The 16951-nt window shown below is 46.0% G+C and overlaps 1 protein-coding gene across 1 annotated transcript in view; it reads right to left on the bottom strand.

Annotated features, from left to right (window-relative positions):
- The window catches only part of LOC100084308 (androgen dependent TFPI regulating protein), a 49152-nt gene extending 32408 nt beyond the window's left edge, over positions 1–16744 (bottom strand). The window contains exons 1-3 of the mRNA XM_029053268.2: positions 16356–16744; positions 4730–4864; positions 1223–1324 (exon numbers count right to left, since the gene is read on the bottom strand). Of these exons, the coding sequence (XP_028909101.1) occupies positions 1223–1324; positions 4730–4864; positions 16356–16508 (390 nt within the window). The 5' untranslated portion in view covers positions 16509–16744. The remainder of the gene's footprint in view (positions 1–1222; positions 1325–4729; positions 4865–16355) is intronic.
- Between the last annotated feature and the right edge of the window lie 207 nt (positions 16745–16951).

Consider the following 16951-nt stretch of genomic DNA (forward strand, 5'->3'; position numbering starts at 1 on the left):
TCTGACTCCCAGGCCCATTCTTTATCCACTGGGCCACGCTGCTTCTCCAATATCTGGACTGAATGCATTACCTGACAGTCAGCGATGTAAGCAGAATTACATCGCGGCATAAACCCTTTTCGAGTTGGAAAAGCATTATTTAGTCCCCTTCTGGTGCTCTTCTGCTTATTTTCCGGTCTTGTACCTTCCAGATAAAGCCAGGAGGCTGAAGGTCACTCTGTCAGGGTGGTCCGGCAGGGATTGAATCCTGCTTGCTGGATATTATGTCAGGGTCTGGGTCGTTTTAGCCACTTGTACTGGGCTGCCCTCTTCCTTTCTACCCCAGTGGCAACTGGGAGCAGATAGGAGCCATGAGCAACTCCACTGTCCAGCCTCCGAGCAGGCCTCAGAATCTGGGCTTCTATTCATAGAATTCTGATTGAAACCCTGAAATTCCTTTATACAGACTGAGAAACTGGCAGCCGACTCTTACGATTACTTCATCTTCGTGGATCCCATGACTCAGACAAACACACCATTGCCTCCTCCCTCAGAGAACATCATATCCTTACTACCCACCCTCTTTTTCCAGGAAAGTCAAGTTCCAGATTACCGTTAGCAGCCTTAACCTTCTAGAGTGCAGGCATACAAGGGATTACTGGATCTATTAAAAGAGAAAGGGCAAATGAAAAACCCATTTGGAAACCCGTACGTAACTGAGCTGCATCTTCGAAACACAGGACCCGTCAGCTGCTTCGCAATCCCTAATTCGAGGGATGATTGTTTTTTGAACCTCCTTCATGAAATATACGGTGCTCAGTTACATGCACGGTGTGCAGCCACATAAAACAGTGCTCAGGAGCATTTCTAAAATGTTGGAATTTCTTAATGCACTGTTTACTAAAAATGATTCTCGTTTCCAACAGCAGCCACCCAAAGCTGCCCTCCCCTTGCGGATTATTTATCTCCTCCGTGGCCCGGGCTGCGTAAGCAATTTGGTAGGAAGGGACTCCCTGAATCTCTCTCCTCTGAATGGCTTCTTAGGCTAATTACAATGGCAGTGTTTCACCTTACAATGTGAGCTTTAAATAGAAGTTGCGGGGGGAGGGGGAATGGGGCACGGGCGGGGGAGTTATGAGACCTTTTGGAAACATAAATAAGTAATGCGACCCTGGAACATTCAGTGCAAGGAGTATCGGCTTCGGATAATTGCTCTTGATTCCCAATCTCCCCCGACACTCACCATAGCATGATTCAGCCACCCTGGAATGAATTTTTCCAGACTCTCAGGGAAGATCAGCTCTCTGTTGTACAGATAGAGGGCCCAAAAAGCCAGAAACACAAACTAGAAGAAGAGCACAAAAATAGTGTTAGGGTAGGTTTAGTTATTTTGGGAAGCAGCATGGCAAGTGCATGAGCCTGGGAGTCAGAGGTCTGGGTTCTAATCCCTGTCCTGCCACTTCAATCAATCTAACAATCACATTTATTGAACACTTACTGTATGCAGAACACTGGACTAAGTGCTTGGGAGAGTACGGTATAACAATATAACCCACACATTCCCGGCCCACAAGGAGATTACAGTCTAGGGGGGAGACAGACATTAACGTCAATAAACTGCGGATATGTATGTTAATGCTGTGGGGCTGGGAGGGGGAGATGAATAAAGGAGCAAGTCAGGGCAAAGCAGAAGGGAGTGGAAGGAAAGGAAAAGAGGGTGTAGTCAGGGAAGGCCTCTGGGAGGAGATGTGCCTTCAGTAAGGTTTTTTTTGGAAGGGAGATTAATCGTCTTTCAGATATGAAGAAGGAGGGAATTCCAGGCTAGAGACAGGATGTGTGCGAGAGGTCGGGCAAAATAGATGAGATCGATGTTCTTGTCTGCTGTGTGATCTTGGGCAAGTCACTTCACTTCTCTGTGCCTTAATTTTTCTCAACTGTAAATTGAGGATTCAATACCTGTTCTCTCCCATACTTAGCCTCTGATTCCCGTGTGGGACAGGGACTGTGTCCTGGTTGTCTTGTTATAATAGTAATAATAATAATTATGGTATCGGTAAAGTGCTTACTATGTGCCAAGCACTGTTCTAAGCACTGGGGTAGATAGAAGGTAATCACGTTGTCCCATGTGGGGTTCAGAGTCTTTATCCCTATTTTACAGATGAGGTAACTGAGGCACAGAGAAGCTAAGTGTCTTATCCAAGATCACACAGCAAACAAGTGGCGGAGCCAGGATTAGAGCCCCTGTCCTCTGACTCCCAAGCCCCGTGCTCTTAGTACAGTGTTTGGCACATAGTAAACGCTAAACATGTACAATTACTATCAATGAAGAAAAAGATTATTCAAGAAAAAGATACAAAACAAATAGTAAAATACAAAAATTAAATCAAAAGATCCATATTTCAAATCTGTTAAACTAGAAAAGGGCTCCTCTCTCTAGAACTATTTGACCCTAGTAAAGGCAATGAGTCAAATTTTCAGTCCTTCAACTCCTGATTATCAGTGGGGGGACAAAGAGAGCCTGGATCAATGAAATCCACAGATAATCCAATACTTATGGAGTGTCAAGATCCTGAAGCCGCCATGGCCTATTGGAATGTGTCCAGTTTAGGCAAATAGGAGTGATTGATTCTAATTTGGCTTTGCTACTCACCTACTGTGTGAGACCCTGGGCAAGTAACTCAACTGCTCTGTGCCTCAATTTCCTAAACAGTAAAATGGGGATTGAATACCTTTCCTCTCTCCCCTTTCGATTGAGGAATAGAAACTGTTTCATTTGATCATTTTGTATTAACCCCAGTGTTGTCACATAGCAATAATAATATTAATCGTGGAATTTGTTTAGCCCCTACTATGTTCCAAGAACTGTATCAAGTGCTGGGATAGATACAAGATAATCAGGTCCCTCATGGGGTTCACGGTCTAAGTAGCAAGGAGAACAGGTATTGATTCCTCATTTTACAGATAAGGGACACAGAAAATCAAGTGACTTGTCCAAGATAAAACAGAAGGCAAATGGCAGAGCATGGATTAGAACCCAGGTCTTCGGATTCTCAGTCCTGTGGTCTTTCCATTAAGCCCCGCTGCTTCCCAAGTACAATTATTAATTACTTTTCTTGCCTTGTCGTCTACCACTCGTAGCGACGCCATGGACACATCTCTCCCAGAATACCCCACCTCCATCTGCAATCATCCTGGTACTGTAAAAATATGGAAGTGGTTTACCATTACCTCCTACCACGCAGGAAACTTGAATCTTCACCCTCGACTCTCTCCCGTGCCACTGCTGCCCAGCACGGGTGAGTTTTGACTTGTAGAAGATTGCCTTCCACTCACTCGTCACTGCCTAGCTAGGAATGGAATGGATATGCTTCAACCTGACTCTCCCTTCTACAGTCGAGGCTGGTAGAGTACCGGAAACTCTCCAGGTGTGACGCTGAGAGGGGAATTACTTTTCACCCACCAAGAAACAAAACTGAGTGAATGTCGTGTCTCTTTTTTCACTTGCCTCCCCTTTAGAGAGGTGTTGTACTGTATGAACTGTAGGCCCGGTGGATGTGATGGCCAGTTCTAGCGGAGACAGTGTGGACTAGTAGAAAGAGCATGAGACTAGGAGTCAGGTGAACCAACTTGTAGTCCCAGCTTTGTCACTGGCTGGCTGTGTAACCTTGGGCAAGTCCTTCAAGTCTCTGTGCTCCAGTTTCCTCATCTGTAAAATGGGAAGATATCTGCTATCCCTCCCTAATAATACCATAGTCATGATGCTAAATTCAGTGCATTCGCAGCAGTGATTTTCTTCCCTGCTCTATCTAAAGGGGTACCCTGGGACTGTGGCTCATTGTGGGAACATATGCAAATAGCGCTTTCTAGCTGAGGAAGCTTAGCAAGGCTCCTCCTAGTTGGATAGGGCCCTGGATTTCACCCGGAAAAAACCGACCAGTCCAGATGCGGGTTCTAATTCAGCAGGCAAACCTCATTCTGTCTGTGAGAAAGCAGATGGTGACTTAGGGTAAACAAGAAAACCGTCTCCAAGGCTCTGTTATGTTGGAGAAGAAGTTGTGAGAGTGGCAGAAGGCATTCATCTTTTTTTTTTTTTTTGGTGGTATTGTTAATTGTTTACTACGTGCCAGGCACTGTACTAAACAGTGGGGTAGATTCAAGAAAATCGGTTTGGGCACAGTCCATATCCTACATGGGGCTCACAGTCTTAATCCCCATATGACAGATGAAGGTTACAGAGTGCTTTTTCCACATAAGGATGAGACCTTGTATTTCCCCAAAACAACTCAAAACTCAGGTGGGTTTTGGGTATACACACTATGCTCGTAAAGCTTTTCTTGGGCTTCAGAAAAATTAGCTCCGTCAGTCTTCACCGAGAAGCAACGTGACGAAATGCAAAAAGTACAGCGTGGTGGATTCAGAAGTTCTACCACTTGCCTACTGAGTGACCTTGGGTAAGTAATTTCATGTCTCTGTACCTTAGTTTCTTCATCTGTAAAATGGCAATTAAGTACCTATTACCCCTCCAATTTAGATGGAGAGTCCCACGTGGGACAGATACTTCGATCTGATTGTATTGTCTAACCTCAAGGCTTAGCACAGTGCTTGGAAAATAGTAGGCTCTTCTCATTTAACGCAATTATTATTATTCCATGAGGATTGTATAGTGAGCATGATAGGTGTATACGGAAGCGCCTGGAGGTCCCAGTGTGATATATTTTCCTTTTTCTTTACACAGATACTTGCAACTTACTGCAGAAACAGGAAAAGCCAAGACAGTGAAAAGCAGGTCTCTGGAGGTGGTAACGAACTTGATGCCTCGTGTTCTCTTGGTTCTTTTCAGCACACCATCCAGGCAGGTGACCCCATAGTAAACAGCCTGCAAAAGCTGAATACATTGCCACAGATGAGGACATTTTCATTTGCTTTTAATTAATACACGCTTCACCGAATTAAATCGTCTCCCTCTGGGGATGCTTTGGGAGCCGGGGAGCCGGAGATGGTTTGTTACTTTGGTGAAAAGCCAGAATTAAGGAGAGGGCTTCTAGCTAACTCTGCCCTGGCTTCTCTCTCTAAAATGGATGGAGCTAAGCACTTTAAGAGATAATCGCGTTCAGGATTCAGTCTAATGGATTTAAGCTACAAAGAAAACTATATGAATTCATCCCAAGAAGAGTTTAATGAAACAGTTATCCTAGTGTGCTTGATACTTTGAACCTCAGAAAAGAGCAGGACTAAGGAGCGGAGAGTTGCTGCGAAGCATTTCCTGGCGAACCGAGCTAAAGGATGCAGTCCGGCTCTGCGTTGGAGAAGAGGTACAGTCCAGAGGGTAACGTTTCACCAGTATTGCCCACTGATGCTCACCTTCCCTTGAAATGCTCAGACCCATGTCAGCCTTTCCCCCAGAAAACAACGGGAAGCAGCTTGATCAAGTGGAGTCATGGGCCTTGGAGTCAGAAGGACCTGGGTTCTACTCCTGTTTCCGCCACTTGCCTGTTGTGTGACCTTGGGCAAATCACTTAACTTCTCTGTACCTCAGTTACCTCATCTGTAAAATGGGGATTAAGACTGTGAGCCCAGTGTGAGATAGGGACTGCATCCTGATTAGCTCGTATCTACCCCAGCTCTTAGTGTAGTTCCTGGCACACAGAAATCACTTAACTTAAAAAAGGTCAGAACAGGTATTTTGGTGTCCCTGCTGTCACTCCTCTGATCAACTACTCTCCCCCAGTAGAAGGGGCTGAAGGGTTCTCAGCCTTTCTGCTGGGGATGGGGGTGCCAGATTTTCTGGGATAGACTCAGTCGATCAATCAAACAATCAATCAATCAGCCACTCATATTTACTGAGCACCTACGGTATGCAGAATACTGTATTTGGTTCTAGTGTGGGAAGTGAAGTTTATGTCTCCCCAAATATTCCCTTATTTGCCTGGTCTTCTTGCTCCCAAAAGTTGAGTTGGAGCTGGGTGTCAGGATTGTCCCTGACCAGAATCTGGTCAAAAATGAATATTTCAAGTTAAAATATATATATATATGTCTCAGATGACATTCAAGTTAATACGGGCCTCAGTACTACACTGGATCAAGTACTTGTCTTATCCTGCCTCAGTTTCTGCATCAGCCTTCTCTCTGACTTCCCTGCCTCCAGCCTCCCTCCTTTGCATTCTATACTCAACTCTGCTGCCCAGATCATTTTATCAGCCACATTGTTTCACATACTTCTCTGCGCTCTTCACAAAATTCCAACTGTTCTCTACATAATTTGCACCTGTGTACACTCTTTTCCAGTGCTTAGTATAGTGCTCTGCACATGGTAAGTGTTTAATAAATACTATTACTACTGCTACTGCTATCAAGCAAAAACTCATCATTGGCTTCAAGATACTCTATCAACTCTTTCTCCACTACATACGTTCACTCCTCTCCCAATATACCCCACCTCACCCGCTTTGCTCCTCTCAAGTCAACCTACTCACTGTGCTTCGATCTCATCTCTCTCTCTGTTGATTTCTTGTTCATAACCTCCCTCCTGCCTGAGATTCCCTGCCCCTTCAGATCAGGCCGACCACTGCCCGCCCCCTACCCCCCATCTTGAAAGCCCTACTAAAATCACATTTCCTTCAGGAGGCCTGCCCTGATTAATCTCTCATCTTCCCACTCTCTATCTCCCTCTTACTGTTACTTTAGCACTTCAGGGTCACCTAAGTACTTGAAAAATGAGTATCCCCTCCCCCCCCACTCCTTCTTAGTCCATCTGTCCATATTTTTAAATTCTGTTACTTTTCCTCCCTGTAATTTATTTTAGTGCCCGTTTCTCCTGATAGATTGTAAACTCCTTGAAAGCACAGACCATGTCAACCATCTCTATTATACTCGTCCAAGCTCTTAGTACAGGGCTCTGCACTCAATAAATAGTATTAATTGTTTAATCATTTGCCCCTACTATTTGTGTGTCTAGGACGGGAAATACTGCTGAAAGGCGTCTGAGCACAGAAAAGCCATTGTTTCCTGTGTCCTGTGGCCTATCGGCATGAACCTGGCACGAAGCCGAAGCCCCTCAGTCTCGGGCTGGGCTCCGGGGACCCCCTGGCTTCAGGCACGAGCTGGACCGGTGCCAGTCCAAAACTCACGGCTGGTCTGGCAGACAAGACTCCCATTATGCCCTCTTCCCAAGGGTGGTGCCAACATGGTCTTGCTATGTCATGGCTGGGCCAGGCAGCATTGGCAGGTGCCAATCCTGGGCTGAATAGGACGTGGTCATGGACTGGGGTCTTTCCGGCCTGGGTCAACCCCCCAGGTTTCTGGCCAAACCAAGATGCAAGGAAAAATCATTCTGGCCAAGCAATAGCATTAAGGTTAATCAGCCGTGATCAACAGAACTAAAAGTTACGCAGGTCTTTTGGAGGGGAGGAACCACCAAACTGTTAGCTCCTCCTGGGCAAGGATCATTTCTCCCAACTCTATTATATTGTCTACTTGATTGTGAGCTCCTCGTGGGCAGGGAATGTGTCTACCAACTCTTGAATTATATTCTCCCGAGTGCTTAGTACTGTGCTCTGCACACAGTAAGTACTCAAAAAATACCACTGAATGACTAATGGATTAACTGAAGAACATGGAGAGAGGTCAACCGCTCCCAGAGAGATCATCTGTCAGGGTCTCCAGGTGCTATTCTCTCCAGATTTAACACCAGGCTGATGCCAGATTCTACATGCGGTGTCTATGTCATGCCGTGCTGGTCCGGCTTCTTCGGCCCCCACAGCCCACCACGTCCTGCTGGGGTCGGAGTCTAGCAAAAAGAGTTACTGTCAGGTGAGGGAGTCAGGCATGACTAGGACGGGACTAGGGCCTAGGGACTGAGGTGCTAGTCCCAGCTCCACCACTTGCCTGCTGTGTGCCCTTGGGCAAATAATTAATCCATCAATCAATGGTATTTATTGAGCACTTACTAGGTACAGAACACTGTATTAAGCATTTAGGAAAGTGCAGTATGACCGAGATGGCAGATACAACTACTCTGTGCCTCAGTTTCTTCATCTGTAAAATGTGGATTAAATATCTGCTCTCCTTCCCTCTTAATCCATTTGTGGCAGGGATTAAGTTTGATCTGATTATAGCTTCACTAGCACATAGCATAATGCTTAGCACATAGTAAGTGCTTAATGAGTACCACAATAAGTATTGTGAATGATAATATTATTGTGATCTTGTGACTTCTCTTTTCCCAGCAAACCCACTTAGTATTGTGGTGGGGCAGGGCAGACTGATCTTCACACAGATGAGAGGAGCAGAAATAAGGGAACTTGGGTACCCCAGAACTCCGAGAAGGCTTTCAGAGTCTCCCTGATTTCACTGACTGCAAACCTGATAGTTCCGGAACCCGGAGAGCCCTGAGAGTCGGAGCCAAGTTCATGGAGTTCTGCTGCCTGGCTAATGGCTTTGGTTCCTGGCTCATGAGCACTGATTTTGCCAGAGTATTTCAGAAAGGAAAATGGAGACCATTTCCCAGCTGGCCACCCAGCCACAGAGACCAAAAACAGGACAAGGTGATGCTCAAGGAGGCGGGATTTGTCCCTAACCTTGGCTTCTCAGGATATGCTGTTTTTTGTCCTCCTGGGGCACATCTGGGGCCAGTTACCTGCTGCGGAGAAATGGTCTCTGCCCCTCAGAGGGAGATGGGACCTTGTTGCATGGTGCCTGATTTATGTAAGGTTAATCCAAAACTACTTCAAGTTAGTGCAAGCCGAGGGACTTTAATTTGGCAATTATATTTCAATGCTGTCATGTTCTGGGCACAACGATTCATCATCCCTTTGGTGCTTTTCTGTTTAAATGTAAAAACCATTCCTCATGAGAGACAGCTCTTTTACCTCTCCCAGAAAGGATTTTTAAGAGCCAGGAATCTCCTCGGGGTATGAAAACCCTAGAATCCAGGTGGGGCCAGGTTAATGTTGGGGTGGGAAGAGCCCCCTTCTCTCTTCCCTACGTCCTCATACACCCCAGGCTCTGCATTGAGGGAGAAGGACTGCAGACAAACTGAGGGTTGATATCTTAGCGGTATGTTGATATCTTGGCGGTATCCTCTCCTCCCAGACCTACAAGGGCCACCTCAGCAGATTTTGCCTGGAATCTCTGGAATCCAAGCAACAGTTCAATCTCATTGGGTCAATCTTCAGACTCTCCCAGCTCTCCCTGGACTCCGTGTTGGGCCATATCATATCTGGGGCATGTTTTCCCCTAGTGATTTCCTCTTCCGTGGACAGTTCCAGTGGTATCGTCATCCTTTAATCTTCTCCTCTCTCGCAGGAGTCGAAACCCGCATCGTGACTCCGAGAGATACAGGCCTGGCGGCCCTGCCTGGTCCCTCACTCCCAACAGCTGCCGCAGGACTTTGGAAAGAGGTGGGTGCCATAAGAGAGCCGAGGAGATGAGCAACGGGAAGTCAATCCAGGAGGCCCCGGGGCCAAAACTCTTAGGCAGATTAAATTCTCTTATGGGCTATAACCTGGCAAGGAAAATTGGGTTTTTAAAAGGGATGCTGGTTCAGTGAAATTTTCCCTCTCCCAATTCATGCTGCTCCATGGGTCTCAGGGCATATGAGGAGACTGAACTGTCCTCTGTCACACTGTGACTCACCACTTCCCAAGATCCTCCCTGGTTCTTCCAGAGTCATAATTCCATTTCCAGTCCAGCTGGGCTTCAATCACGCATCAAACATCCATTTAATTTCTTTTCTTTTCTTCCCCAGTCAGGGAAAGGGATATTTTAATGGAAAACGCATTCCCCTCGGTTTCATTTCTCCGTCACCAGAAATGTCCACCCTGCAAACTAGGCTCTCTTCCCGACTGCTGTACGCTCGTAGGTCAAGTTGTACCCTTGCCAAGAGCCCGGGCCTAGGAGCCAGAGAACCTGGGTTCTAATCCTGATTCAGACACTTTTCTGTTGTGTGACCTTGCACGAGTCACTTAACTTCTCTGTGCCTCAGTTTCCTCATCTGTAATAGGAGGATTCGATACCTATTCTACCTCTTTCTTAGTCTGTGAACCTCACGTGGACCGGATGATCTCGTATCTTCCCCAGTGCTTAGTACATTGCTTGGCACATAGTAAGCCCTAATTGTTATTATTATTACTACTACTAATAATAACAAATATTATTTGACCTCTCTGGTAGATGATGATGATGATATTTGTTAAGCATTTACTTTGTGCCAAGCACTGTTCTAAGCACTGGGGGAGATACAAGGTCATCAGGTTGTCCCACGTGGGGCTCACAGTCTTAATCCCCATTTTATGGAGGAGGGAACTGAGGCACAGAGAAGTGAAGTGACCTGCCCAGTGTCACTTTGGGCAAGATTATTATGATCTTGTGACTGCTCTTTTCCCAGCAAACCCACTTAGTATTGTGGTGGGGCAGGACAGACTAATCTTCACACAGATGAGAGAAGGAGCAGAAAGAAGGGGACTTGGGTACCCCAGAACTCTGAGACGGCTTTCAGAGTCTCCCTGATTTCACTGACTGCAAACCTGATAGTTCCAGAACCCTGAGAGTTCTGAGAATCGGGGCCAAGTTCGTGGAGTTCTGCTGCCTGGCTAATGGCTTTGGTTCCTGGCTCATGAGCACTGATTTTGCCAGAGTATTTCAGAAAGGAAAATGGAGGCCATTTCCCAGCTGGCCACCCAGCCACAGAGACCAAAATCAGGACAAGGTGATGCTCAAGGAGGCGGGATTTGTCCCTATCTCTGGCTTCTCAGGATATGCTGTTTTTTGGTCCTCCTGGGGCACATCTGGGGCCAGTTACCTGCTGCGGAGAAATGGTCTCTCCCCTCAACAGATTGAATGTCCTTCCTTTCATCCAGCCCCATCTCTCCTATACTCCAGTGTATTTAGGCTTTCTCTGAGTTACCTGAAGAATACCTGCATTCTAATCACCAGGCAGCTGTTTCCTTGGAAGTTCTATGCCACCCTCCAGGCTAGCTGCAACACAGCCTCATTTCCATCTTCCACTAGCCCCAGACACATGCCCTGATGGAGCGTAGAGCTGCAAACATGCACAAGCAGCCCGAGAGGCCACAGGGAAGACAAACCCATCTCCTCCTTCCCCTAAAGCTGGCTGCACCTGCACAGCGAGAAAGAAGGAGACAGAGAGAGGCGGGGAAGAGAAGAATGGAGAAGTAGACTGAGTAATTAAGGAAATTAATTTATGTTGAACCAGGAGGAGGAAAAATGATAGCATTGCAATGAAATAGCTTCATCTCTCCTTCCGAGAAACCTTTCAACGATCGTCAAAATCGTTTAGCACATCTCATCCATCCTTCACGTCGCTGAAGAAGTGGGGTTGGTTTGTTTCTTCTTGTCTCTTCCCTCCCTGTTCCAATTTTTTCTCTAATTCTCCAGAGCAGCAGTGGGATTCCAGGTGCCTTGTTCGCTGCCATTTGCTCTCACTGATCTGAGTTGACACTCTTGCAAGGTGTTAGCCAGCCTTCCTTTATATTGTTAATTAATGCATTTGCTATCTGGAACGAAGCTCAATTTGCATTCTTCACAGAGGGGAGCAATCGATCTAACACAGGCAAAATGATATTTAATAGGTCTGTGTTATATCTTCAACAATATCCTAAAATTGAAGGGAACTTGAGAGGTCATCTAGTTGAACTCCTGACTTCTGGTTCTGAAGATCATAACAAGTGAGATGTCCAAGGAAACACAGCAAGCATTGGCAGGGCTAGGATTAGAACCCAGGTCCTTCTGACTCCTAGTCCTTTGCTCTCTCCACTAGGCCATGCTGCTTCTCAGTGTGCCATGCTTCTTCTCAATCCCTGATTTGGGATTGGGCTTGGAACTGCAGAGATGAACAGACTCCGGGAGCGGATCGGAGCAGGGACCAAGGGAAAAATGACAAGATAAAGCACCCAGCAGGATGGAAGCTTGGAGGTAAGAGGTGACTAGTGGCCACATGCTAACCTCTGGCTCCTGTTTCTAGCTGTGGCTTCTGCTCGCTGTTTGCTTCTATCCTGGTTGAAAGCTCTTCTAGACTTCTACTGCTCAAATAGCTGCCCGGGGCAGTGCAGGACTTAGCGAAGCAAAGCTGTTTTATGGAGCTTGTGAATGGAGATAACATTTGAAGGGTTTATCTTCAAGGCTCCGCTTGTGCTCTTGTTTCAGCACGACCACTAGGTCAATCCTACTTGGCCATAGCCTTGACTTTTTACTCCACACTCTTTGCTTCCCCTCTGTTTTGTCTGACAATTTTAAATAGGCAGAATGGCTCTGAGTTTCCAGTTTGGTGGTGGAAAGCCGATTTCCCCTGATTACTAGAATAGAATCGCCCCAAAGAGGACCCCTAAGGTCACCCTGGGTCCCAGAACCTTCTGCTCTGCTCTCTATCAGCAGGTGTGCTGGGTAGGGGACGAGGAAGAGGATTACACATAATTTATCCACTTCCAGAATTGCTCAGAATAAATGTAACTCTGCACTCGTCTGTCTCTGGGCAGAAGGCAGAGGAAGACAGGTTCTGGTAATGGCTCTTTTCATGTTGCTGCAGATCCCAGATGCAGTGGTGCCAACTTTTCATTTTGAGCTCAGGGCAGGGCAGGGCCAGGGAAATATGAGAGCCCCATGTGGGACAGGGATTTTGTCCAAACCGATGAACTTGTTTCTACCTCAGGGCTTAGAACTTAGGTGTTTGATACATGGTAAGCACCTAACAAATATTTAAAAAAGCAAAGAAACAAACAAAAAACCGTTGAACCCAGCTCCTACCCCTCCCACAGCTGCCTCACCGTCTCCCTCAACTGACGTTTCCTCCCCCACTCCCCACTCAAGCCCCGTCCCCCGGCATATCTGACAGACCACTGCTCTACCTCCATTCAAAGCTCTCCTAAAATCATATCTCATTCAAAAGGCCTTCCTTGACTAACCCTCATTTTCTCACCCAGTTCACCCTCCTGCTTCACTTACCCACTTGAGTCTGTATCCTTTCAGCATTTCAATACTCATCCCATCCCCCGCCCCACGATATTTATGCATTCAATCGTATTTATTGAGCGCTTACTGTGTGCAAAGCACTGTACTAGGTGCTTAGCACTGTACTACATACTTATGATCTGCCATTTACCATCTCTGTAATTTGTTTTATCTCTCCCACTAGACAGTAAGCTCCTACCGACTTAATTCTATGCCAATTTTATTGTATTATACACTCTCAAGCATTTAGTACAGTGTTCTGGACATAATAGGCAATCAAAAAATGCCATTGATTGACTGATGGGTTCCTCTAGTCTCTGCCATGACCTGTACCGACTGCTTAGATCCGTGGATCTTCGGAAGCAGGATTAATGCCCAGATCTGGAATCAGCTCATGCAGCAGCTTTGATATGCACAAACAAACTACAGCTGCTTGCAGAACATCAGAATGCCAGCCCAAATCCAAAGCCATTTCCCCTGCAATGTTGGGACTACAGACATTGCGGGGAAAGAGGTACCACCCCTCCTGAATGCCTCTGTGGAAGAAAATAAGGATTTAGGTGTTGCAGTTGGAATTGGAGGAGGAGAACTAGAATCAGTGGTATTTACTGAGCTTCCCCTGAGTGCAATGGACTGGATTAACCATTTTTTATGCTGTTTGTTAAGCGCTTACTATGTGCCAGGTATTGTTCAAACCAGGAGGAGTAGATATAAGATAATCACGTTGGCCAGTCCACGTCCCATGTGGGGCTCACAGTCTTAATCCCCATTTTACAGGTGACGTAACTAAGGCACAGAGAAGTTAAGTGAGTGGCCCAAGGTCACACAGCAAGTAGGTAGCCTGTCTGGGATTAGAACCCAGGTCCTCTGACTCCCAGGCCCATGCTCTTTCCACTAGGCAATACTGCTCAACCACTCGGGAAAATGCACCAGAAGCACATGGAATGATTCATGTCTATAAGGAGCTTACGCTCAAGAGGGGAGTTTATGAGTTTTATTTTTTCAGGCAACATCTGTTTTCCCCAAATTCTCTGCTTTCCAAGTTTGGATTGCAGCATGACTCAGATACTTAATGCCATATTTGGCCCAACATCCCAAACCAGGATTGATGAACTGGGCAATTTTTTTGGTCAAATACCTTAAACATTTATTTAGATACCTGAGATTTGCTAAAATCCTTTAAACCATGGTGCTCCATATTGATCTTCTTTTGGTTCATTTTAAAATTCATCCATCTCAAGACCCATATTGAATCCATCTGTTTCCGAACCATTCACACTTCGCTCACCCCAGTACTGAGTGGTCAGGTGAGTTTGAGAGCCAAGAGATTTGAAAGTCATTGTTGATTGATTTTATGGCTTCTTAAAGTCAATTTCTTTCTTATTTTTCACTTTGAGACTAAGCCTATGAAAAAACGGGAGTCCTGGACTTGGTAAAATACATTCACTTTTTTCTTGCTGTAAATTTCTTGTCCTGTGGAAGCTTCAAAATGGGTCCTTTCCTCCATTCAGAGGTTACACTTTCTACATAATATATGCTTTGTCCCACTCTCCTTGCAAACTGCCATGGCAAAAAAAAGAACCATTAAAGAACTCCCTGGAGCGTTCTGCCTTCAAACGTCGGTTGTCACAGTGACAGTATCAAGGCTCATAGCAACAACCATAATGATTATGGTATTTTTTTAAGTTATTGCTATGTGCCAAGCACTGGGGCCGTTAAGTAGATCAGGTCAGACACAGTCCCCATCCAACATGGAACTCACAATGTAAAGGAGTAGGAGAATCGTTATCTAAATGCCATTTTATAGATGAGGAAATTTAGGCATAGAGAAAGCAAGTGACTTGTCCAAGGTCACACAGCAAGCAAAGGCCAGAGCCAGGAATAAAACTCAAGTCTTCTGATTCCCAGTCATTTGGTCTTTCCACAAGGCAACATTTCTTCTCCCCAGCCTTTCAAGTGGTTTCAGAGAAAGAATAGCTTCAAATGGCCCTCTCTTTAGGAGTTTCCCAAAGAAGCAGTGTGACCTAGTGGAAAGAACGTGGGACTGGTAGTCTAATCCTGAGTTCCTGAGTTCTGAATTCCTGAGGACTTGGATTCTGTTCCCAGGATTTATCTGCTGTGTGACCTCGGGCAATTCGCGTAACTTCTCTGTACGTCAGTTTCCTCGTCTGGAAAATGAAGATTGACTGTGAGCCCCATGTGGGACATGGATTCTATCCAACCTGATTATCATTTATCTAATAACTGTGGTATTTGCTGAGTGCTTACTATATGCCAAGCTCTGTTCTAAGGTGCTGGGGTGGATACAAGCAAATCGGGTTGAACACACTCTCAGTCTACATTTTACAGATGAGATAGCTGAGATCCACAGTGAAGTGACTTGCCCAAGCTCATAAAGCAGACAAGTGGCAGAGCCGGGATTAGAACCCTTGACCTTTTAACTCCCAGGCCCATGCTCGATCCGCTATGCCTTGCTGCTTCTAGTATCTGGCGCATAGTAAGTGTGAAAAAGATTCCTTTTTTAAAAAAAATAAATCCCAACTTCTATTCATGCCCTCCCTGTTGCCTAAATCTCCCTTCCCCTATGGATTAGCACTCTCCCCATCTATTGGACTCCTATTTCCTCCAGGAAACCTTCCCTGACTAAACTCTCAATTCCCGACCCTATTTTCCCTCCAATCTGTGTCACACCCAGGCACCTAATCACACCCACTGAACGCTAAGATACTCGTTTCATTTTCACAGCACTTGTGTATAATTCCTTATAATCGATTGCTTCCCTCACTTATAATTTACTTTAACTGTCTGTCTCTCCCATTAAACTATAAGCTCCTTGAGGAGAGGGACCATGTCTACCCACTGTATTGTATTTTCCCAAGTACTTTGTACAATCCCCTGTCCCAAATAGAGAAGCAGCGAGGCTCGGTGGAAAGAGCACGGGCTTGGGAGTCAGAGGTCATGGGTTCGAATCCCGGCTCCGCCACTTGTCAGCTGTGTGACTGTGAGCAAGTCACCTAACTTCTCTGGGCCTCAGTTACCTCATCTGTAAAATGGGGATTAAGACTGTGAGCCTCATGTGGGACAACCTGATTACCCTGTATCTACCCCAGCGCTTACAACAGTGCTCTGCACATAGTAAGCGCTTAACAAATACCAACATCATGATGATTATTAAACACTCGATCGGTACTATTGACCGATCGATAACACGAGACCCTCGCGGGGATAGTTTCTTAAAGCAGACCTCTACAGAAAGCGGAATCCCAAAAGATTCAAGCGACAAAGAGGCCACACTTAAACAATGATTCTGGGGTGAGTGGGGAAGGGGTTGGGTAAACGAGAAGGAGATGCTAGAGGCGCAGATGGTAAGCGACGAACAGACAGATTGCTCCCCTGGTGCCGAACAGACTTACCAGATTAAGAACTGTCAAGTATTTCCATTGCCTGCCATAATGGAACACATCAGATGGCTGCCGCTCTGCTCTCGGGAGGGACATGGAATAGTTTATGAAAATATACCAGCCCCAAACAAGGAAATGGTACACACACACAAAAACGCCTGCCATGGTCTCAGAGAACCCTGCATGCAGACGTTGCAAATCTTACTGCTGGCTAGCTCGCCCTGGCTGAGCCGCCAGGACGCCCGGATCTCATAATCTACAATTTCAACATCTTGTGAACTTTGTTTCCTCCTGATAAGCTTGAAATTTAGGATTGTTCCTGGTATTTCAAAACCTCTCAAGAGGTTGGCAGTTTAGTTGCAGACTTACATTTCAGTGTTTTTGCTCAAGACAAGAGGGAGAAAGAGGAGGATGAGGAGCAGGAGGAGGAAGAGGAGGAGCAGGAGGAGGAAGAGGAGGAGCAGGAGGAGGGGGAGGAAGAGGAGGAAGGGGTCCTCACAGGACTTTGCACAACTGAATTCAAACCCCCAGAACTCCCAGAGAGGAGGCAGAGTTAGCTCCTTCTTGTGAATTCTTGGCATTGTCACCAAGCCCATAATTATTCCTTG

The sequence above is a fragment of the Ornithorhynchus anatinus genome, chromosome X2 (assembly GCF_004115215.2).
Source record: "Ornithorhynchus anatinus isolate Pmale09 chromosome X2, mOrnAna1.pri.v4, whole genome shotgun sequence".
Taxonomy (NCBI): domain Eukaryota; kingdom Metazoa; phylum Chordata; class Mammalia; order Monotremata; family Ornithorhynchidae; genus Ornithorhynchus; species Ornithorhynchus anatinus.